Source organism: Rhinichthys klamathensis, unplaced genomic scaffold, assembly GCF_029890125.1.
Source record: "Rhinichthys klamathensis goyatoka isolate OS25496 unplaced genomic scaffold, OSU_Roscu_1.1 h1tg000181l_1, whole genome shotgun sequence".
Classification (NCBI taxonomy): Eukaryota; Metazoa; Chordata; class Actinopteri; order Cypriniformes; family Leuciscidae; genus Rhinichthys; species Rhinichthys klamathensis.
This window is the reverse complement of record NW_026606709.1, coordinates 1,811,783-1,835,755: the sequence shown is the minus strand read 5'-3', so window position 1 is coordinate 1,835,755 and position 23,973 is coordinate 1,811,783. Positions and strand designations below refer to the sequence as shown.

General features: G+C 38.4%; 2 protein-coding genes across 4 annotated transcripts in view; both read left to right on the top strand.

The window, feature by feature from the left end:
- The first annotated feature begins 84 nt into the window (after positions 1-84).
- slc17a8 (solute carrier family 17 member 8) lies at positions 85-12,724 on the top strand. The gene is made up of 12 exons (XM_056261227.1): positions 85-1,068; positions 3,516-3,771; positions 4,436-4,554; positions 5,979-6,093; positions 6,544-6,631; positions 8,590-8,676; positions 8,904-9,046; positions 9,148-9,297; positions 9,413-9,545; positions 10,710-10,820; positions 11,073-11,200; positions 11,627-12,724. The coding sequence occupies exons 1-12, from the start codon at positions 971-973 to the stop codon at positions 11,969-11,971; spliced, it is 1,773 nt and encodes a 590-aa protein (XP_056117202.1). The 5' UTR covers positions 85-970; the 3' UTR covers positions 11,972-12,724.
- A 7,733-nt stretch (positions 12,725-20,457) lies between these two features.
- Positions 20,458-23,973, top strand: part of nr1h4 (nuclear receptor subfamily 1, group H, member 4) — a 45,897-nt gene continuing 42,381 nt past the window's right edge. Inside the window, exons 1-2 of one of the 3 annotated variants that reach the window (XM_056261225.1) lie at positions 20,458-20,583; positions 21,928-22,101. In XM_056261225.1, the coding sequence (XP_056117200.1) occupies positions 22,005-22,101 (97 nt within the window). In that variant the 5' untranslated portion in view covers positions 20,458-20,583; positions 21,928-22,004. Of the gene's footprint in view, positions 20,584-21,924; positions 22,102-22,546; positions 22,578-23,973 lie in introns of those variants that run through there. The other 2 variants (XM_056261224.1, XM_056261226.1) reach the window with 2 other exon arrangements.

The window sequence follows — 23,973 nt, the reverse complement described above, 5'->3', positions numbered from 1 at the left end:
TTCTGCAGTTATTCATGACTTGTTGCACTGAATGGCAGATCTTCAGTGAGACAGATTTTATTTATGGCATACAAGCATCGGTGAAACAGAGCCTGGGAGTCTAGAGCAACACCATGCAGACTACCAATGAATTTTTTAGACCCCAATATCTGAATTTTTAAAGCACACTGCATTTTTGATGATTATTGCATAAAAGAGGCTTTCACAGGAAAAAGGTGCAGTGTTTCACTCACAAAAGCAATAGAATTGTGAATGTGAGATTTGAACATCAGCTACAGTGCAATGGCACTCACAGTTTGAACCTTTATGTCAGTGTTTGGTTGTTGACGTTGATACGTTTGACCCACGAACCCCTGGAACGGTTTCTCGGGATAAGGGTTAGACTGGGACTGTAGGACGCAGTGTCTTGTTACACCCGCTCATATCATACAACCTCGAGCCTGCGATCCTTGACTTCGCTATCAATAATTGATGAATTCTGCTAGTCACTCTTTTTGGCCTGCTGTTGTATAGCCAAGAAGACCAAAAGGGGAGGGGTTGGAGAAGAGGCAGGTGTTCGGCATCTTCTGTCACTGTCTGTGAGGGGACCGAGGAGAACGTTGGAGTTTCCATTATTGATGTATGTCAGCATAACTTTCACAATGCTGATACACTGAACCGAAGACACCTGGATTCGTCCCGTTTCTCTCCTTGTGCCTTGTTTCTGGATGTTCTGTGGCCAAACCGCATGAATGATTGTACCCAGACCGTCAAAAAGCAAAGTCCCTCCTCTTCTTTCTCTCTGTGTGTCTTCTTGTCGTCCCTGGCTCGGCATCTCTCCTCCTCCCCTACAGCACACCTAGAGCACCTTAGTCCAGCTCAGGAGAGGATGCGCACCAGAGCCTAGTGGATATCCTGCTCGTTTTTTTCTGCAAGAGCAGAAGAGTGAGAAGACAAGTGTTTGAGGGACAGAAGCGCAAGGGAAGGAGAGATGCCACTGGGGGGGTTTGCGGGTCTAAAGGAGAAGCTCAACCCGGGGAAGGAGGAGTTGAAGAACAATGTGGGCGACTCTCTGGGGAACCTGCAGAAGTAAGTGTGATGGCAGTTGAATTGGAAACTAAGCGCTGAAAGGAAGATGTGAGAAGATTGCTTGTGCACATATACTGTATCATGCTTTTGGTATATTGAATGAAATTGGAAGGGATATAGAATTTAGAAATCAATTCAAAATTTATCGAGCAGCTGTTTTTGAGAAAAAATAGCCTCATAATAATGATTCTATATATATAAAATGGTAAAATAAATGAAGTACAGGATGTTCATAGATATGATGTTTATAATAGTTATTTGGATTTTGGTATAATTTAGCAAAATATATTATTTTCAATATGCCATTATGTTTTTTTTTTAAAACAATTCCAAATGGTTTCTCAAAGAAAGTAAGAAATAAGAAAACCTTACGTTATAAATGTAAGATTCAAGCTTTTAAATATCTCTTCATCATCATGCACAAACCTAATAAATTCCCTTTGAGCCTTGGCCAGTAATTCAAAAACATTATATTGTATCCATACATATTTAATATCTAGTTCATCTGAAGAGATAACAAAACTGAAGATTCCATGTAAGAGCGAGATGTATGTCTCTTAAATTGCATGCACATTAGACAGCTTAATATGTGAGATAATGTCAACAATTTCCTGTGTAATATTGCCAGGGCATCTTGTGATTGGGAAAACTTAATATATGGGTACACTAAATAATTTAACAAGTCATGCAATATTTGTTTTCATTCCTACTTAAAACTTGCTTAATTCTTCCATGTTTAAACTGCAGGACATTTAGATTTGTGTATTAACTAGCAAATGCACCATATTTTAATGAATAAGTCAAAGTAGAGTTGTGTAACAGTTGCTCTATAGCACTGCCATTTCCAAAAACAATATATTATATATTAATATAATTCATTACATTTATTAATATAATTAATCATAATTATGTCCATGATAGAAAATAAGTGTAGTGACAGTTTACCATAGGTATTATTTGAGAGAATGCAATGCTCAGAATGGTATCTGAACATGGCATCTTATTTTTAGTTTTGTGAAATGAGAATAATGTATTATCTTGGCTGAATCTTTCTAATATATAAGCCGCTATTGTCTGTTGATGGCAATCCTTGCACATTGAGCAGTTCTAGCCTACAACATGACGTTATGATTTAAGAGATGATAATGTAGGTTACAGTTTTTTTTTAACTCTCCACATCTGTGTTATTGATTATATTTCACTTTAATGGTTTTTTTTTATCTTATGGCAATTCTAAAGAAATTCTAAAATTCTATACTCATTCATACGAAAATCAAAATGATAAATAGGGTCTGGAGAGTTTTCATTTAAAACTAAAAAACAGAGACGAAAAATAAAGGTTTTCTGATCTGAATAAGTGTGTGCATTGTTCACAATAGAAAAAAAAACAATTGTGTGAGGTCCGTTTCGAGAGTGCACCAGACCAGGACTTGATCTTAAAGTGGCTTTTGTGCAATAACAGCGTTAACAAACATACGGCTCTTAAAATGATGCCTCTTGATCCTCCATTCACAATCTGCCAGTATCCAGCTTTTAGTGAGCTCCTTCCTCTGTATATGGAAGAACTCAGGTGTGCATTTCAAAATAGACAGATGAAAGTAATTCCTGTGAGGTGGAGGATGAGAGGAAAGATGCAGGTTCAGTAATGGAACAGGTGCGTGCAGGCGAGAGGGGGGAGCACCAAACGCAATGTGACCTTTTCTACTCCACACTCTGGAAACCAAAATTTACTCTGTCCATCCAGTACATCATGGGTAAAGCTAAAGATAAATTTGCAATCCAAAAAGCAGTCCAGTTCAAAATGTTGCCAAGGCATCTAGCACACTATCACTACATCATCATGCACAAACCTAATACATTCACTTTAAAACTTGGCCAGAAATTCTAAAATCTTATACAGCTTTCTTGGTGTCCATACATACTGTATCTGATATCTAGTATATATTTCTTGAACATTAATATAAAGTTCTGTCATGAAACTCTAGATGGCGAAAGCTGATAGTTCCGTAACTCATTCTGCTTGCAATCACATCATTCTCTATAGGGCACAGCTGATTGGTTCCTGCTGTATCAGTAGCCAATGAGCTCGCTGCTCAACCTTCAAATACTTGGTCAGCATTTGGTGTAGCAGTTGCAGTACACTTTCATAAACCCTCCACCTTCCCCATGTCCACCCGTATAGATCTGCTATGGGTAATTCATGTATACTATTGTACAGCAGCAGCATGTCTTACTTGCTCACAGCTGGGTGTCATGTGTGTATTGGCAGTAGCAAGTCCTGTACTTGCTCTATGGTGGCAGCAATAACCTGCAGCAGCAACAGTGACCAAAAATATCAGCATTGTCATACATGCCAAACTCTCGGAGAGTTGTCATGACAGAACTCAATTGTCTGTAAACTCAACTTAATTTGTGAGATTTTTTAACCATTTATTATCCCATGGTAGGAAGATCGATGGCACTAATGTGGATGAAGAGGACAACATTGAGCTGACAGAAGATGGCCGGCCAGTGGCAGCCCCTAATCGTAGCCCACCCCTTTTGGATTGTGGCTGCTTTGGCCTTCCCAAGCGTTACATCATCGCCATGCTCAGCGGACTTGGCTTTTGCATCTCGTTTGGCATCCGCTGCAACCTCGGTGTGGCCATTGTAGAAATGGTTAACAACAACACTGTCTACATCAACGGGACTCCCGTCATGCAGGTGAAAAAAAAAATTGCTCCAAAAATTGACAGCTCCAATTTTTAACAGTTTGTGAAAGAAAATTATATACAGTGTAACTATTTTCTAGTCAGATGTGTTTGTGTGTATGTATATATATTATAAAAATTTATATCCTATATAAATACACTATATAAATGAAAAAATATATTTTCCAATATCACACACACACATATATATATACTGTATGATTGGAAAATAATTGCTTAATTTGATCACGATAAATATTTTTCTCTCACAGTCAATTGGTCTTAATACATGAAATATACAGCTTTAATTTTTTTTTACAGAGTGAGTCCCTATAATCAGGTCCTTGGCACGAAAAGTTTAGACAGTTAAGACAATACATTTTACTTCTTTAGCTATCAAGTTCAAAGGACAGATAATTTATTCTCATCAATGATTTGTTTGGTAGTTAGCAGACACAATTTCCTGTAATTTCCTGTCATAAGAGATATTGGGAAGAAGACATGACTCACACACACATATTCACAAGTTCATTTTACTATGTATGTCTTGTGATAAATCAACCTGAATTTTCCCTATACACAAAAATGTGCAACAAGTTTGTATTTTTTATTATTCTTCTTTTTTTAAAATATATTTTCAAGCTAATATGGTCTTCTCTGATGTTTGCGTCCTTTAGCCAGCTCAGTTTAATTGGGATCCAGAGACAGTGGGGTTGATACATGGCTCTTTTTTCTGGGGCTACATTGTCACTCAAATCCCTGGAGGATTCATCTCCAATAAGCTAGCAGCTAACAGGTGAGCCTCATCTTGATGCACGGGCCTCCACGCCACGTTTGGAAGGAAAACGCATGTTATAGTATAACTCTCATATTACATTCAATGTTCAGAGGTGTTTCAAGACCCAAGGGACCACAGTGGTCAGGGCTGCGAGGGTTAAATTTGTGCCGTGTGTTGATTAGAGGGGCGATAGCGGTCTTGTAATAAAAGCCTCACAGGAAAAAAGGACACGTGGCTGACAGAGTTAATAATGAAAGATCCAGCAGCAGATCTCTCGCTGAAACACCAGCCACTAGAATATTACAAGTGTCACTTACACAGTGTTTTGGAAAAAAAAAAGAGGCAGATGGATGGATTAAATGGAGATAAAGGATAAATGAATGAACCAAAATGACTCTCTTCGGTGATGTAGCTGCGTGAGAGTGTGCAGGGCCTCTAAAATCATTAAAATCACAAGCATCATGTCCATTTAAACTAATGGGATTTTGAGCAAAGTGGATTTTGAATACAAAAATAGGTCTGTGCTAATTAAATTGCATGAATATTCAAGGTAAAAAAAAAAATCTTAATTTGGTCAGTCCAATCAAGTTGCACTGTCCACAGGTAATTTGCATATGCATATATGATCAATCAGGATTTGAACCTGGGCATGCTAAATAAAAGCTGTACCACTAGACTAAATAGTTCAAATATGTTTACCTTTGGTCATGTCTTATTAAAATACAAAAAGTTCCTGAATAAAACAAAATATATTCAACTGTAACTCCAATATTGATTTAAAATGATGGTTGCACTGACGCGGAAGTTGTGATAGTCTTTTGTTCCCTATTGTGATGTATGTCCGAGTGAAACAGCTTCTTGAACAATATATATATATAGGCCTATATATATATATATATATGTATATATATATAGGGCGGAACTTGGTTTTGTCCGTCAGGAATTGATTGGATCATTGTAGGTTTTTGTTGCCAGATCATAGCTATGATCTCATTTGAGTGACAGGTTGTCCCGCCCTTGTGCCGGTAAACCCATCATCAGTGTAGAGATGTTGTTGCAAATGCAACATATTTTTATTAAAGATTATGAGGGCACATGAATTTTTTAAGAAAAAATAATGATGTGAATGGGTAAATCATAAATAATAAATACTGCAATATTGCATAAAAACGCAAGACTTTAAAGATTCTGTCACAAGGTTTAAGTTACAAAAATTACTCTAACTCACTAATGATTAATGTCTTTCAGAATTCCAGAACTGTTAGATTTATTAAATTCAGTTATTCAGATACCATTATGGAATTACCTATCCTGACTGTGCATGTTTTTCCACAACAATCCTATTTAATTCTACATTATTTATGGCTTTATTGATTTTACATTGCTTCATTTTAATTCAGTCCATACCTAACATTACCAAATGTCTCTGAATTGTTTCTCAGGGTGTTCGGAGCAGCCATTTTCTTGACGTCATTGCTAAACATGTTTATTCCGTCAGCTGCCAGGGCTCACTACGGCTGTGTCTTGTTTGTGCGAATCTTACAAGGTCTGGTGGAGGTGAGTGGCCATCAGTGACCTCATCTTCAAATATGGCACATCATAAAATATTAACTTAATAATTAATTTACATATAATGTAACTTTGTATATTACATACTCATTGTAAATGGTATGTTATTATTGATCAGTAAAAATGTAAATTCTGTCATTCTCAATTCATTTTTTTCTTTTCACACAAGATCAGAAGATAATATTTACAGAGTCTTTTTCCATATGCTTATTTTTTAAGCTCTACAAATAGCTTAAGGTACCATAAAAGTAGTCATGCACTATATTTTAAGTCATTTGAAGCCATACGATACAGTAGCTTTTGAGTGATGAAGGTTTATTATTCATGAAGTCATTATATGGGGGAACTTTCTTATTAATTTAAATGGTCTCTAGAATCAGCCATTTTGGTTAAAAAAAAACAATAATAAAGCACACTAACAGTGCATGATGTTAACAGGGTGTCACATATCCAGCCTGCCATGGGATGTGGAGCAAATGGGCTCCTCCGTTGGAGAGAAGTCGTCTGGCTACTACCTCGTTCTGTGGTAAGTTTGTGAAATAGGCCTTTTATTTATAGAAATGGTCAGGAGACATTTAATGTTTTTAGAAATGACAAGAAAACACTTAAACTATTTACTTGATCAATGTATTTATCATTACCAACAAAAAATGGTTTCAAACGAAGCCAAAGCAGAACAACCATTACGTCTCTGATCAACACAGTAGTGGTGTTTGTTAATTTCCTGAATGAACCGGTGTTTGAATCGTTGAGTGAATGATTCAATGGCTGCATCCGAAAACTTAAAAATGCTGCTTCTGGGGCTGCATGGTAGGAAGGCATCAAGGCACGTCTAATTCCAATGTTAGCTTCCCTTCCTGTCTCTTGAGATACGATTTTTGAAGGCAGCATAGATCCTTCACTTCCTTTTGATATCCCACAATCCTCTGCGGCTCTGTATGTTTTCGAATCGCTCTCGCGGTACTTTGATGTAATACTTCGAGCCGCTTAACCCCCCACTAAAACCAGTCTAAACTGTTTGGCTGGTCTTAGCTGGTTTAAGCTGGATGTAACTGGCATAAGCTGGCCTCCCAGTATGGCCAAACTAGTGTTCAGCTGGTTTTAGCTGGTTGGTCATCATGGTCTAGCCTGACCATTTAAAGTAGTGGCCAAAACCCCTCTAAAACCAGCCTGTTAAACCAGCTTTGACCAGGCTGGAAGAGCTTGGCTGGTTTTAGCTGCAGGGGTTTTTTTCCCCAAAAGGAATGTGTTTGTACCTGTTTCTGCATTAGAAGTAAACACTCAAGACTGCTCACAGTCCAGTTTGACCAGTATCAGAGCCAGCTGAGGGTCTATATTCCAATGCTCATTACTTCTTAAAATGCATTCAAACAGCCATCTTCCACAATAAACAGGTGCCATGACAACCTTTGCTTCAAACAGCTCTTGACATGACAACTAAATCAAGATGGTCTGTACACAGCTTCACCTTCTATATGTTTAAGAGGCTTTCTCCTGATGACACAAATGAAGCAGCGCCCTCTTCTATGTTCAAAAGCTCACTCGAGAATCCTCTCCTGCGCCAAACAGGAAGGTTTACAAATGCATCAGTAATAAAATATACATTAAGACACCTTTTCATTAAAATCCCATTTCCTGCAGCTGTCCTGTCCTTCAGGCAGAGGCACGTGTTGCACGGAGGTGTGAAGTTGTTGCACATGCAACTGAGTCGGCAAATGTCTTACTGCTAAGGACTTGACTGCTTTCGGACATTTATCGCTACAAAGTTTCCTCAAATATATGAGAATCTGAAGCTAAATGTAAATTTCTTACAGTAAAAATTAGGGATGAACGATATATCGGCCACCAAATCGGTATCGGCCGATATATGTTTGTTTTTAATGTAATTGTTACTGGCCAAAGAAAATCTGGCCGATATCTTAAAGACGATAAATAATAGATTATTTCCTTCAGCTAAGACACTTCAGATGTGCACTGTTTCCCATAATGGTTTTGAATGGCTTGAAATATGATTGAAACCACTTTAGAAAAGGAGAATACAGTTAAGTGCAACGTGCAGCGCAAATCTGTCATATAGGTTACATAAAATTATAATGAGAACATTATAATTGTGTGCTTGAAACATGGCTTTTAATGGTGAGACTTTTGTTTTTGTAATCAGGCTCTCAAATATTATATAATAATTTGGATTGAAATGTATCGGCCAATATATCAGTTTTCGGCTTTCAAATATAAACAATTATTGGTTATCGGTATTTTATTACCAAAATATTATCGGTGGATCTCTAGTAAAAATTTACAAAACCAAATCTGCTTTCTCAAAGCTGAACCACTCGGTTTTCCTCTGTCAAAAGGAAACCCCGCAATGGCTTCAAATGATTGAACTGTCATGCGAGGTGTATATTACAGGTTGATTAATGTCCTCCCTTTTAATTGAACTTTCTTAATTACACTGTGTGTGTGTGTGTGTGTGTGTGTTGACAGGATCTTATGCAGGAGCTGTGATAGCCATGCCACTGGCTGGAATATTAGTGCAGTATGTGGGCTGGCCCTCTGTCTTCTATATATATGGTGAGTTAGGATAAGCCTTTGAAATGTATTGGTAAAGAATGATATATACACCAAAAATAAGCGATTACTCCAATGATTTTGATTATTTTCCCAGTCAGCTGTATAGCTCATCATTCCAAATATGTACATTTACTACATTTAGTGGACAGTGTGATGATGTGACATTCAAAGATCAAGTGTGCCGTGTTAAAATAACCAGTGATATGTGGTTATGTGCTCATATCCAGGTGTGTTTGGCATTATATGGTATATCTTCTGGCTCCTGCTGGCTTATAATAGTCCAGCGATACATCCCACCATCAGTGAAGAAGAAAGAACATATATAGAGGCCTCTATTGGGGAAGGAGCCAATTTAATGAGTTCTACTGAGGTAGTTCTAAGTCTTCTGTCATGCATTTGATACAACAAGCACATTGTTAAACAGAGAAGGAGGTTTTTCCCCATTTATTTATTCAAATATTCTCTTTGTAGAAATTTAAAACTCCTTGGCGTAAATTTTTTACATCTATGCCTGTCTACGCCATCATTGTGGCAAACTTCTGCCGCAGCTGGACCTTCTACCTCCTGCTTATTAGTCAGCCAGCGTACTTTGAAGAGGTCTTTGGGTTCCCCATCAGCAAAGTGAGCTGTTATGTGATTTATACGTACAGAAGCATCAGTGATTTAAACTAACAGTCCTTTGCAGTACAATTCCCTCTTAGAAATAGGCTAACTAATTGATGTTGGGCTGTTTCAGGTGGGCATTTTGTCAGCAGTGCCACACATGGTGATGACGATCATTGTGCCCATAGGAGGTCAGCTGGCTGACTTCCTGAGGAGTCGGAAAATCCTCTCTACTACAAACGTGCGAAAAATCATGAACTGTGGAGGTATGCTAAGCTCTCCGTGTAGCCCCGCCCCAAACTCACACCATTGGTTGAGAATTCACTTACACATACACTTATGGTTCCATGAAGAACCTTTAACATCCATGGAACTTTTCCATTACAAAGTTCTTTACAGTGGGAAAATGTTTGATTACACTTATTTTGAGGGTCCCCTTTAGATATTCTCTTAACTGTAAATAACGTTCCACCTTGAGTATTAGTAGACTTTTAGGGGGAGGATTAGAGTTAGTAGAATAAGGGGTTAAAGGGTTTGAAGAATAAGTTGGCATGTTCTTGCAAAGTTACTTAGTCAGTAGAATTTCTGTTGGGGGAGCATACAAATAAAGTGTCAGCAGATATTAAGCAGACAGTTTACTAGGACTCTAATGAGAGTTAGTTGACATTTAAGTGCAAAGTTACTAACAGTAGTCAACATAATGTCTAAAGGGGACCATCAAAATAAAGTGTTACCAAATGTTCTTCACACTAAGAAAAAATGGTTCTTTTAAGAATTGTTTTCTGAAAGGTTCTTTGGGATATCCAAAATGGTTCGTTATTCTATGGCATCACTGTGAAGTCCCCCTTTTGGAACCTTTATTTTTAAGAGTGTACGCATATTTAATTGGGATATAAAAGTATAAAAATACACACATTTACATGTAAAAAAAAAACAGTTAGGAGCAGTTCACACGTAATGCGTTATTGCTTTTAAAGACTCGTTTTAAAGGTTAAACTTCATAGTTCACCCAAAAAATGAAAATTCTAACCCTCAAGTAGTTCCAAACCTGTATGAAGTTCTTTCTTCTGCAGAACACAAAAGATGATATTTTGAAGAATATGGGTGACAGTTGATGGGCCCCATGCATGGACTTCCATAGTATGGGGAAAAAAAATACTATGGAAGTCAATGGGGCCCATCAACTGTTTGGTTATCGATATTCTTCAAAATATCTTCTTTTGTGTTCAGAAGAAAGAAATGAATACAGGTTTGGAACAAATTGAGGGTGAGTAAATTACGACAGAATTTTCATTTTTGGGCGAACTATCCCTTTAAGAGGCTATTCGCACAGAATGCATTTTTTGCGATTAAAACGCGAGAAGCACGCAGGACAATGAATGAGAATAGGTATAAAGACACACTGATCTGACTTCTACCATCATCCATAGGTTTTGGCATGGAGGCCACGTTGCTGCTGGTGGTCGGGTTCTCACACACACGTGCAGTGGCCATCTCATTCCTCATCCTGGCAGTGGGCTTCAGTGGATTTGCGATATCAGGTGACTCATGAGACGGGTGTCAGTCACCAGAGTGTCAATCAACATCACCCCTTTGCCGTTTTCCTTTGTTTGATAATCTAACCTTTCCTTCAAATAACATCATTTTTTTCTTGAATATTTCTGTGTTGCTCAGTTATAGGAGAAGAACAACAAAGTATAAAGTGCATGATGATGCAACCTGCAATATTAGTTTCTGAAATTACACAGGAGAACATCTAAATATGTGAAATGTATTTCTGTTTTACAACACAGGATTCAATGTAAACCATCTGGACATAGCTCCTCGCTATGCCAGTATTCTTATGGGTATCTCTAATGGAGTAGGCACCCTGTCTGGCATGGTTTGCCCCCTCATCGTCGGAGCACTTACTAAACACAAGGTACTAAAACAGATTATCCTTGTGCATATAGAACCATATGTATCATTTTTCTAACCTAAGAGATACAAGCCCACGCAACTTGTCTTTTTCCTTATATTAGATAAAGGGAATTGTTGAGTGTGTGAATATTCCTGAGTATTTAAATACATGACATGAATATTTATAGCAGTGTTGCTCAAATCGTCGGCCGGGGCCCACTAGGGGGCCTCAGTAAACTTCCAAGGGGGCCTCAAGTAAAAAAGTATTTAAATTAATAATTGTTATTAATATATTAAAATAATTGATCTCTAATCTAAACTAAAATATGTAAATTGAAATGTATTTGTTTTATAGTATTAGATCAGATTTGTTATTTGTTATATATTAGATCATCAGCTTTATTTTACTTTGGAACAAAGCACTCCAATACATTTCTGTCCTCAACAGACTCGCCTGGAGTGGCAGCACGTGTTTATGATCGCGTCCATGGTGCATTACACTGGCGTGATCTTCTATGCCATCTTTGCATCTGGTGAGAAGCAGGACTGGGCTGATCCTGAGAGCACTAGTGATGAGAAATGCGGCATCATCGGGGAAGATGAGCTGGCTGATGAGACCGAACCCAGCAGCGACAGTGTCCTGGCGACCAAGCAGAAGACCTACGGAACAACAGAGAACTCTGCAGGCCGCAGGCAAGGCTGGAAGAAGAAGAAAGGCGTGACCATGCAAGCTGACGAAGAAGATCACGGATCAAACCATTATGAAAATGGGGAATATCAGAACCAGCAATGACATTTTGGTTATCGAACGCCCAAGACTGAATGGTGAGGTGTAGGAGTATTATTTAAGTAACTGCAGAAATAACCCCAACCAGGGGCTACAGCATTTCACTTGACGTTCGACACAACAGTAGATTTGAGTTGTGAAGAAATATTTTGGATGGCTTCCTTAATTATTTCACCCTGCTGTAGAACCTGAAGGAAGAGTCACATGACACCGATCTGAGTATAGTTTGACATGATGGAGATTTGTAGCCGTGAAGAAAGTTTCAACTGGAGTCTACACTATCATTCTAAAGTTTTTCTTTTTTTGAAAGAAATTAATATTTATCCAGCAAGGATGCATCAAATCGATCAAAAGTGACAGTGAAGACATTTATAATGTTACAGAAGATTTCGGTTTTCATATAAATGCTGTTCTTTTTTTCATTGAAGAATCCTGAAAAACGTATTACGTTTCCACAAGGAATGAAGGATCATGTTTTAAGAATGATTTCTGAAGGATTAGAATGATTAAAATGAAAATATAAGGATCATGTGACACTGAAGACTTGAGTGATGGCTGCTTTGAATGAATACATTACATTTTAAAATATATTAAAACAGAAAACAGATATTTAAAATGTAGTCTATATATAGTGGTCCCAAAAGGTGGATATTAAAGTGACACTTAAAAATGTCTGAATGCCTTTGCATTAGATAATAAATATCAAAACGTGGCATCTGCTATCAAATAACTCTAGACCTTTTCTCAAAACGGATTTCACTGTTCTGAACTGTTATTTGCAGATAGTCCTAATAGTATTTATATAACTTTTTGTGAATCGTTTGTTTAAAAAGTGTGCTTGTGCTATATTTCTAAACATTTCTAAAATAAGTGCCACTAGATTTGATATGTTTTGTACCTATGCAATGACATTCATACATTAAGTCTGGCTTAAGTGTCCAAATACTTTTGAGGATACTGTAATTTAGTCTGGCAACAGAACAAAGAACAAACAAATGCATTGAAAAGTTTTACAGTAAAATAGGCCATGCATGCCAGAATAAATTAAACTTAATTTTACAGAAAATCTTAATTTTGTTCCAAAGGCTTTTTATATCTACCGTATTAAGGCTGACAGCAAAAAAAAAAAAAAAAAAAAATGCATCAATTCTTTTTTATTTGATTATTTTATGTTTTCATTGTTGTCAGCTATATGCAAACAAAGCAGATGTATAGTTCATAAGCAGGTTAAACATTTTTCCATGGCTTTTCTTGCATGCAGTTGTGCAGCCTCCACAAAGGTTTTTGCTGGTTTTGATTAACACTTCTCCGAAAATATCGCTCCTTGTATTATCCTGAAAGTTAATAATGGTCTGAAAAGGGATGTGTATTTAGTAGAATGCCTTTGAAAAATGCATATGACCACCATTAATATCTCATTGTTCAGTTTATCGTTTACATAATGTTTAGGTGGGAGAGCATGGATGAAGTTTGGTTGAAAATTTTGAAATTAACCATTTTAGTACAGAAGAACTTATTGAATTGAATATGGATTTCATAAAAGAAAAAATCCGCAATGTGCCTGATTTTTTTGCACAATACCAGTTATGAAAAGACATTTCATCGCTTACATGGATGTTAAGATGATTGTTTGAAATGTGCACTTTACCATTGCATCATTGTAACTGATGTCTCTTTAAGTGTTTATTTGGAGGAGAATAAAAAAAATGCTTTCAATGGATCTTTTACTTTAATACATTTATATGTGATGCAAAACAATGCCGGCTAGTATTTTAATATAGCTCAGATTACATTCATAATTCATTCTGTTTGGCACATTACATTACAGCAGCGGTTGCTCTTCTGTTTAAATCTTACACTATTAATGAGTCGAGTGTGGAACAAAAGAAATCGAAGTACCGGTACACGTAACCGAGACTTCTAACTCACGCCATGTTCTTTCTCAGAGAAAATAGATGCTTTTCAACCAGCTTGTTTACACTGGGATTCTTAAATTAGCTCACTTTGTCTTTGTTGGGAGCTAACAGCACTTTCCTGGTTTCTGTCATGTGGGAGTAAACATCCTTCACATTATCGCTATTCGTAAACACATGTTCACACTCACAGCAGCATTTTACAGTGTAGGCTACACAACAAATTAGTCTGACCACCCAAAGCTTCGTGAACTACTTGGCAACAAATGTTATTTTTTAATAACCTCTTTATTGGGACATTAAAACACTTTGGCTATACGAGTACGTTCACACTGTCAGTCCAAATCCATATTTGGGTATCCGATCTAAATCATTGACTCTCCACATTGTGTATCGCAACTGTTTAGATCCGATTTGTGTGTCCATGCTGCTCTTCCGTTTTCCGGAATATCTGCATTGGTTTCTATGGCAATGACGTTGCGTTGGTTTACGCCAAAGACAACAACAGCAACATAGAGGGGTTTGCAATAGATGCCGTTTTATTAACAACATGACAATAGCTGGACTACTGCATCTTGAGGCGGCAGCAGCAGAACAGTAGGAGGTTGGAATGTGCGGCTTTATTCTGTGCTGTCGTCTCCACCGGTTTCAAAACAGGTCTCCATTATATTGTTATTTTCTGCTTGTCTGGGACTTTTTGCAACATCACAACCTTGTTTCTGCAGCAACTTTCAGCATGTTTCCTATAACGACGTCTGACGTTTACGTTTTACTTGGCGTGAGAAAGTCACCTAAACAACGCAAAATTCGATCAGAGATATACATTTGAATGTAATTTGTAAATAAATCGCATTTCATGTGATTGTTGGCCGTTCACACTTGCTAAATCGGATCTGATTTCAATCGGAAATGCACAAAAATAATATTTGTACTGACAGTCTGAACGTAACAGTCCTCACAGAAAACTGCCGAGCTTAAAAAAAAGTGTATATACAGTATACATTTCATAATTGGTCCAAAAGATAAAAAATAAATAAATAAAAAAAAGTTTAAAATAATAATAAATAAACAAATGTAGTCTACTGAAAAGAGTGTTCTCCCTTGATGGTTCTCCCTTTATTTTAGTATATTATTTATATACTATTATAGTTTTTATTAATATTGAATTACAATTTTAAAAGGTTTATATAGGTTTAATTTATTTGTTTATTTTTAGTTGAAGTCTTACCTTAGTTTTATTTTTTATTTAGTTTCTTTTTAAATAGTTATATTTAATTTAATTTCAGCTTTATTTCACTAAATAAGAATGTTTTTAATAATTGTATGGATACACTAAATAACCCTGATGGGTTGCCATGTTTTATAAAAAGAAAATTTAATGACAACCTTAATGCAAATTTTATTTTATCCAGTTTAAGGACATTAGAGAAAAACTTTTTATGTAACTGCCACCATAAAATGTGCAATTAACAGTGCCACCATAATCAAACATAAACCGTATGTGGTTACTATATTATTCAGCCCTCAAGATTCAACTTCTTGAATCTCTAGTTCCAGCACAGCTTAAAGAATAGATCAGAGTAAAGTGACACTTCAGCAATGTGTGTTTTCAGTCATTTAATGCACCATCATTTGATGTGCTTGGTTGACTATATACTATTACATGTTAACAGGTCTTTTTGGGGTAAATCTTGGGAAAGTTCAAGGTTGTGGACCTTGTTATGGTGTGTAATGGCATTTTTTGTGCCACAGTCCTTGACAGCTCATGTTTAACATGCTGATATGCAGCCTCTCACTGGTTTGTAGAACTGTTTGATGGTCTTATCTCTACATCTACCTTTTATGATTTGATGTGCGGTTCTAAAACAGTAAGCACTTTTTATTTTGAGATTAACAACCAGATAGGTACCAGATTACTATCAAACCTAAAGGGGCTTTAGGTAATAGCTCTCCATTATTGTACCATAGCTGTGATTACTCAGAATGTATTAGAGATAGCACATTCTCGCATTTCAGACCTTTTAGTTTGCTTTGGCTTAGGTTTATCAAACTACATACATAGAGAGAGATTAAGCGCTCGCTACATTCACTTGGACACCTCAAAACGACAGCAAAAAGTATTTTTGATGTGAAATTTCATTTAAAAAAGTGCATTTAAATCTGTTAAAATGGACTTCTTGTTTAAAAAAAAAAGCCTGTGCCGTGTGACTCACAAAATAGCTGAAGTGTTTGGTGATAGCGTTAAAAGATTTTTAATGGAGCCATGAGCGTGTCCTTCACACAAGGCCATCCATACCTCCCCCACCCTCCATGCTCAGAACGACTGCCAGCCTATGGCAAAGGTTTTGTTTATTTCAGAGTGCTGTCTGTTGACTCAGAAGGGCCCTCTTTGGATGGAGCAACAGCCGGTAAATGATTAAGAGCTTGTTTTTAGATACATTTGCAATTATACCGAGATGCAGGACTTCATCACGTTTTGGTCAAATTACACCTCACAAGTGGGGTGTGAGCGTGTGACTCACCTAAATGTCATGGCATAGAGAAGAAATTTTACACTCTTGGTTTTATATAGAACCTTATAGGGTTCTGTCAGGCACTTCATATATAGAGCTTTTTAAGGGTTTCCACACTCTAAAAAATGCTGGGTTGTTTCAACCCAAATTTGGGTCAAATATGGACAAACCCAGATGTTGGGTTAAAAATGTAATTAAAAAATTTACAGTTGAAAGTGAAAGTTGAAGTTGGGTTAACATTTTAAATTACATTTTTAACCCAACATTTGGGTTTGTCCATATTTGACCCAAATTTGGGTTGAAACAACCCAACATTTTTTAGAGTGCATCATTTTATGGACTTACTTTTAATGAATTAATTTAGCTTTAATTCTTTTTTAACCGTAATTGTATTTTATGAATTAAACAGATAAACATACTTTATCAGATAAAATTTAAATAACAACATGAAAGCATTATGCATTTTTGGCATAACGTGTTCTTTAAAATTGATTCAAGATCTCTTGGGTTTTACCACATTAAAACTTTTTTCGAAGAGTACACCATCTATGCATTTGTACACAGAAAAAAAAATTGATGTAGGATTTAATTTGAAACTATTTAAACTGCTAGTATTAGTATTAATTTGCTAGTAAAATAACGGCAAATAACTGTTACATGTGTGTCCTGTGTTTCCCCCCGTCATTGTGATTTGGTTTAGTCCTGTGTTAGTTTTCCCGCTCCTCGTTTGTGTTCAGTTCCTTCACCTGTGTCTAGTTTATTTGCCCCAGCTGTGTCTTGTTCTCCTAATCTGTTCTGTGTATTTAAACCCTGTGTTCTCCCTCACTCCTGTTCGGTTCTCGTTCGTATGTACGTTTGTATATGGTGTGTTAGTGTTTTCTGGATTCCTGGTCTGAGTTATTTAGTAAAGATTATTGTATTTGATCTGCTGACTGCTGCCTCTCCTTCAACCTGCACCACACCCGTAACAGAAGAACCGACCGTTACAGCAGCATTATGGGCATCTTCCTCTACCCTCAAGATTCCACCGACCTTCTCCTCAGCCTCTCCCAGAATCACCATCCGATCGAGACCTACGTCGAGGAATTCCTCCACCTCGCCCATCAGGTGTCCTGGAAAGAGGAAGCCCTCAAGCACTCCTTCTGGATGGGTCTGGACGATCCACTCTTTGGGCAATTTCCAGCTACTGCCACCACATGTTCCCTTAGGGAATATATCGACAACATCCTGTGGGTGAGTGGATCGTCCTACACCGTTGATGTAACCCCAGATCTCCCTTCTGTTCCTGTCTCCCCACTGTGTCCAGTGTCTCGTTCTGCCGAGACCGTCATGCCTATGCATCACGTCATGCCCACCGTGCCAGTTGGAATTTTGGTGGAGCTAAAAGAGGAAGACTGGCTTATAGACTGGGACACAGAGCTTCCCTGCAGCCCAGCCGACCCTTCACCACTGGTTCGGTCCAGCCTAGCCAAGCCTGCACCACTGGTTCCGTCCGGCCCAGCCAAGCCTGCACCACTGGTTCTGTCCAGCCCAGCCAAGCCTGCACCACTGGTTCTGTCCAGCCCAGCCAAGCCCTCACCGCTGGTTCCGTCCAGCCCAGCCAAGCCTGCACAGCAGCTTCACGTCGCTTGCCCGCCAGCGCCCCACTGCAGCCCTGCCGAGCCTGAGCTTCCCTGCAGCCCTGCCGAGCCTGAGCTTCCCTGCAGCCCTGCCGAGCCTGAGCTTCCCTGCAGCCCTGCCGAGCCTGAGCTTCCCTGCAGCCCTGCCGAGCCTGAGCTTCCCTGCAGCCCTGCCGAGCCTAAGCTTCCCTGCAGCCCTGCCGAGCCTGAGCTTCCCTGAACGCCTGCAGAGCCAGAGCTTCCCCGCACGCCTGCCGAGCCGGAGCTCCCCGCACGCCTGCCGAGCCAGAGCTTCCCCGCGCGCCTGCCGAGCCAGAGCCTTCTCCGCTGGTCCCGTCCAGTCCTCCCGAGCCTTCTCCGCTGGTCCCGTCCAGTCCTCCCGAGCCTTCTCCGCTGGTCCCGTCCAGTCCTCCCGAGCCTTCTCCGCTGGTCCCGTCCAGTCCTCCCGTGCCTTCTCCGCTGGTCCCGTCCAGTTCCCCCAAGCATGTCTCTGAACCCGTCACTCCCCCCAAGAAAATTTTGGGGGGGGGATATAAGCCACCCGAGGGACAGTCTCCACCCTGGCCACCTGAAGTGGCCTCTCCACCCTGGCCACCTGAAGTGGCCTCTCCACCCTGGCCACCTGAAGTGGCCTCTCCACCCTGGCCACCTGAAGTGGCCTCTCCACCCTGGCCACCCGAGGGAAAGTCTCCACCCTGGCCGCCCGAGGGAAAGTCTCCGCCCTGGCCGCCCGAGGGAAAGTCTCCGCCCTGGCCGCCCGAGGGAAAGTCTCCGCCCTGGCCGCCCGAGGGAAAGTCTCCGCCCTGGCCGCCCGAGGGAAAGTCTCCGCCCTGGCCGCCCGAGGGAAAGTCTCCGCCCTGGCCTCCTGCACATCCTGCTCCGCCCTGGAGGCTTCCTGCTCAGGGTAGGCCACGCCCTCGTCAGCCTCCAGGGCGCCCGCCCCCCCACCCCTTTTGAAGTTATACGGCGCGAGGACGCGCCTTTTTGGAGGGGGCGTTATGTTACATGTGTGTCCTGTGTTTCCCCCCGTCATTGTGATTTGGTTTAGTCCTGTGTTAGTTTTCCCGCTCCTCGTTTGTGTTCAGTTCCTTCACCTGTGTCTAGTTTATTTGCCCCAGCTGTGTCTTGTTCTCCTAATCTGTTCTGTGTATTTAAACCCTGTGTTCTCCCTCACTCCTGTTCGGTTCTCGTTCGTATGTACGTTTGTATATGGTGTGTTAGTGTTTTCTGGATTCCTGGTCTGAGTTATTTAGTAAAGATTATTGTATTTGATCTGCTGACTGCTGCCTCTCCTTCAACCTGCACCACACCCGTAACAATAACACATTGAATTAAACGTGACTTTTTAAGTAGTATTTTCTTTTAAAACATACTTTAATAGTTTTATTTGCAACGTCTTTTTACAGTGTATTGTGGTAATTGTCTCAAAAAATATTTTTTATTTAAAAATATTTTTATTTATTTCGAGAAATATATTTGGGCTTCTGCAAACAGATTAAATAAGACATTACATCTTCATTACATTTTTAAATTTTGTTATATTCAAGTAGGAATTGTTTTATTTTTTAGATTATTTTATATTTATTTTTTTCTCATTAATCACTTATTTTTATTAATTTATTTAGAGGACCCAACATAATACATAAAAATGCAAAACATTTTAGAAATTGAATCCAATTTAATGTTTTCGAAAATTATAGTTTAATAAGCATAATATTAAATGTTTTAAATGAATTTTGATTAATGAAGTATATTAAGTATTTCTAAAAAAATCCTTGGAAGATTGAAAACATTCTAATAATCTCAAAGTTAGGAACACAAATGATGCAAACGTATCTAGTAAATGTGCATTTCAGTGTATATTATGGAACGGTCTTTGAGAAGCGCAGTGAAACAGATCGTCTAAAGTTTATTTCCAGCAATTGACACTAGTGTCAGCCTGCCATGTGTTGCCAAATGTGTCATCATGCCCGTTTAGAATATCATGAGCCAAGTTGCAGTATAATTGGTCATTGAGCAATCATCAGACCCTGAAGTAGTCTACTCCTTCACGTAATATGTAATGTGACCAAATTGCAATGCACAATTTTGAACCAAACCAACAAAGATCAAGCTTATAATTTGAACACAAGTATCGGATATCAAAGTTTTCAGTCATGAGCCAAAATAGAGCTGATGTGCTTCTATCCAAATGCTTTCAATAGCATGAGCGACTAGCGTTATTCAGTAATAATTGTGTTTTCATGAGTGGTATGTGGGGGTGCATCACTGGGGAATGTGTTGGGAAGAAGGGTGTGCTGGACGGGTTATCTCTCACTATTAAGGAGGTAATGCTGCATTTGTAGGCCTGTCAGCCAAAGTTTGGAGCACATGGGAAAGGGAGGGACTGCTACTACTCATGAGGAGAAACAGAGAGATAGTTTAATTAATAACCACTGTCCCTTTTCCCAATGACCCCATCCGCTCAGAGAACTGTCTAGTAACACACAAAGCTTGATTCCTCTTCCCAAATACTGATGGCTTTGAACATCAAAACGGGACCACAGAGCACACAGCGTCTGTTAAAGCAATAGGTAAGAAAATAACATTTCTGATATTTGTTACTAAAATAAATCAGCTTTGATAGCTTATATAACTTTTGGCAAGGGTGGGTGAAGAGATTTACTGGTTTGAAATTGCACTATGTTATGAGACCCTCCGTGTATGAGCATGTAAGCTCATGGGAAATTATAGATTGGATTAATTGCATATAAAAATGGGAAACTGGTTGTGACTGATGTATCAATCAATATCGCTAATGGTTTAGGCCTGGTCTGATAGTAGCTTGTGACACTGTGGCCACATATCCTATCACAGCACTGTTACTTTTCTTAAAGGAACCAGTGTTTCATCTTGTATTATTTACAAGAAAGGTGTGAACGTCATAAAATGGCACCGTTGGTGGAAAAAGAGCATTGCTGCTGGGCGTAAGATGGTGTTTTACCTCCAAAGTTTTCAAAGGAATGGCGCTAGAATTGCTTTATACAGTTTCAAAAGAACATGAGCAGACATGCTAATATTGATATTTTAAGAACTTTTAAGCACACATAACATTTTCCTGCCTGGACAAGTTCATTTTGTTCACTTTATGGTTTCTTAAAGTAATAGCACTGTGAAGTAAAGTAATTAAAACCTAATTTCATAGTGCTGAAAGTTAAAGTAATTAAAACCTCATTTATGTAGTTAAACTTCTGAATATTAATGTTTCATTTCAGCCACATAAGGTAGGCGAACACTAAAGGATCCCTCTCTACCTGTCAGTGTCAGGATTATAAAAGGTTTTTATAAGCAGCACTATGCGTTTATAAAAATGATATAGTTGCCTGGTCTAACCTGGGCTATATAGAGAAGAATCTGAGATTACTGGATGAAATATTGTGCTGCGCTATCAAAACATAATGTGAATAATCCAAAAGACGACGATAGGTAATTTAGTTATTGAAAAACATGGAAAAAAGCAGACATCATGAAATTTAGTGCCAGATTGTTCAGGTGTGCTAAATAAAATGACCAGAGCTGGAACTGGTGCAAAGGTCACTGCTATTATTTCTAGAATTTCCCATTGAAAAAACACACAAAAAAAACAACAACAATAATAATTATGTCCTGCATATCTGAAATGACTTCTAACAGTTACACCATAAGATTAACAGGACATTGTCCTCCTGAATGGTTTCACAAGGGAATGTGAATGAATGTGAATGATATTGCTGTAGTATAAAAGGTTAATCACTGTTTTTTGTCCTGAATCTTGCACCTAAATCAAAGTGTAACAATTTATGTAAAGTGTTTTACTAGATTGCGTCAATACCTTAATTTGCAATAAAACCTTCCTCCGCATGCAAGTTAAGAAATCACTTCCTCCATTTGTCTAGAAGAAACAGGATTAACCCCATCATTTCCATTCTGAACTGAGGGATCTTTGGACGCCAAGACTCAACACACAGGCTTCTGAATGAATGAGTGGGTGGGCCATGACGTCAATGTGGTGGGACCTTTACAGATCCCAACCAGCGATGCATTCCCTCTATCAGAGGGCTCACACTTTTTTGGTGAGTAGGCTATATTGGAAATTCACACTGATTTCTTTCTTATGTTTTTCTAATCCTATATATTTTGCCATGGGTGATGTAATAATAATATGAGTCAGAAACTATGAAATAAACTGAAGCAAATTTCTGTTATTAGCAGAAGCAAAAAAAGTGAAACTGTCACCTTTAATTTTACCACCACGCGTCAGCATGTTTTGTTCTATGACATTTATAAAACTAGATCGATCCTACCTGTTATGAGACCGGGAACTGTGACTGTCAGGTTAATGAGCAACTATAGCAACCTTTGTTCACACTAGCACTTCTGAGGATTTCAAGTGTTCAGGAACAGTAATACTTTGTGAAAAGAGACACAAAGACACATGCTGAGGAGTTGAAGGAATATAGTTGGATGGTTAGGAATCGATACAGCTAATGATCATCAGTACCCTTACTGGGTAGCACTGAAATGGCCATGGTTCAGGAGAAGGGTTCAGGTCGGTACCACTCATGACACAGTGCTCATAATATATTGTGTTATGAATTTAGTACAAACTTTTTAGATGGCTTTTTACTTGAAAGTTATTGAATTGCCATGCAGGTTGCAAGGAGTTTGTTGTGACATTTTTTTTGAAACTGAACTACATTTGGGCAAAATTTCTTTTTTCATTTTTGTTAATAAAGAATAAAAAAAGGAAAAGCGCAGATGACCTGATGACTGAAAAGCTGGGCTTGAAACATACTTAATGCTAGCAACATTTTTAGACACTATTCTAACTTTATTTCCAGCATCATTGTGTTCTGAAATTGTCCAGACCACAATACGTAACAGAAAGTGCTTGTAAACTTCTCAATGCTGCCACATGAGGCGCTGTAGCGGTCATTAGCATAAAGTGTCTTCTTTTATGGTCAATGTGAAGAAAATCTTGCTAAGCAAGTTAATTCAAGTCAACATGTTCACAGCAACTAACCTAAATAATAACAAATGCAGTTTAAAGTCGCAATGTAACAGAAGTAGCAACAAATCTGTTATTTTAGCAACAAATCTGTTCTTCTGTGTTAATTATCGAAAATGAAAAAAAACGTAGGCCGGGGACTAGGTTGTATCCATCGGTTCTGTTGTTGATTGGATGGAGGCAGATCTGAATGCGAGCTTGTAGTTGATTGTAAGAAAGGGGCGGTGCTTAAACTAAATGTTTGGAGAAGTACGGCATACGACATCAGAGAAGTCTGTCGTTTCACAGGAAAAATGAACAATTACAAGCTCAAATAGATATCTTGGCCGATAAATCTAAATCCAAATTTTTATATAATTTTTGGTCTCAATCACACAATTATAATGTTCTCATTGCAATTTCTATGTAGCCTATATGACAGATTTGCACTGCATATTGCACTTAACTGTATTTTACTTTTTTGAAGTGATTCCAATTATATTTCAAGCAATTCAAAACCATCATGGCAAACAGTGCACATCTGAAGGAAATAATACATTATTTATCGGCTTTAATATATCGGACAGATTTTCTTATCAGGCCGATAGTGATCAAATTAAAAACAAACATATATCGGCTGATACCAATATGGTGGCTGATATATCGTGCATCCCTACTTGTCTTGTTTATTAATAGAGCCAATTATCAAATATCCAAACCAAAATTGTTATAAAAAAATATATAAAAATTCTAAAAATTAAAACCCTCAGACAGTGATTTTGTGTATAAAAAAAGAGCTTGGTTAATGATTTCTTGTTTTATTTCTGGGTGTGTTCGACTTCTGTATTATGTACATGTCACAAAATCTCCTGCTACTATTTAGATAGAGGCTGGTTATGTTTTTAACACTCACTTATCAGTAGTGGAGATTTTAATGGCTCTGGGGGTGTCTGCAAGG

Excerpts from the sequence above, each read along its gene's own strand:
- slc17a8 (XM_056261227.1), top strand. The coding sequence starts at position 971 with ATGCCACTGGGGGGGTTTGCGGGTCTAAAGGAGAAGCTCAACCCGGGG. Across the intron at positions 3,772-4,435 it reads ACGGGACTCCCGTCATGCAG|CCAGCTCAGTTTAATTGGGA; the intron begins GTGAAAAAAAAA and ends TGCGTCCTTTAG. Across the intron at positions 8,677-8,903 it reads CTCTGTCTTCTATATATATG|GTGTGTTTGGCATTATATGG; the intron begins GTGAGTTAGGAT and ends GCTCATATCCAG.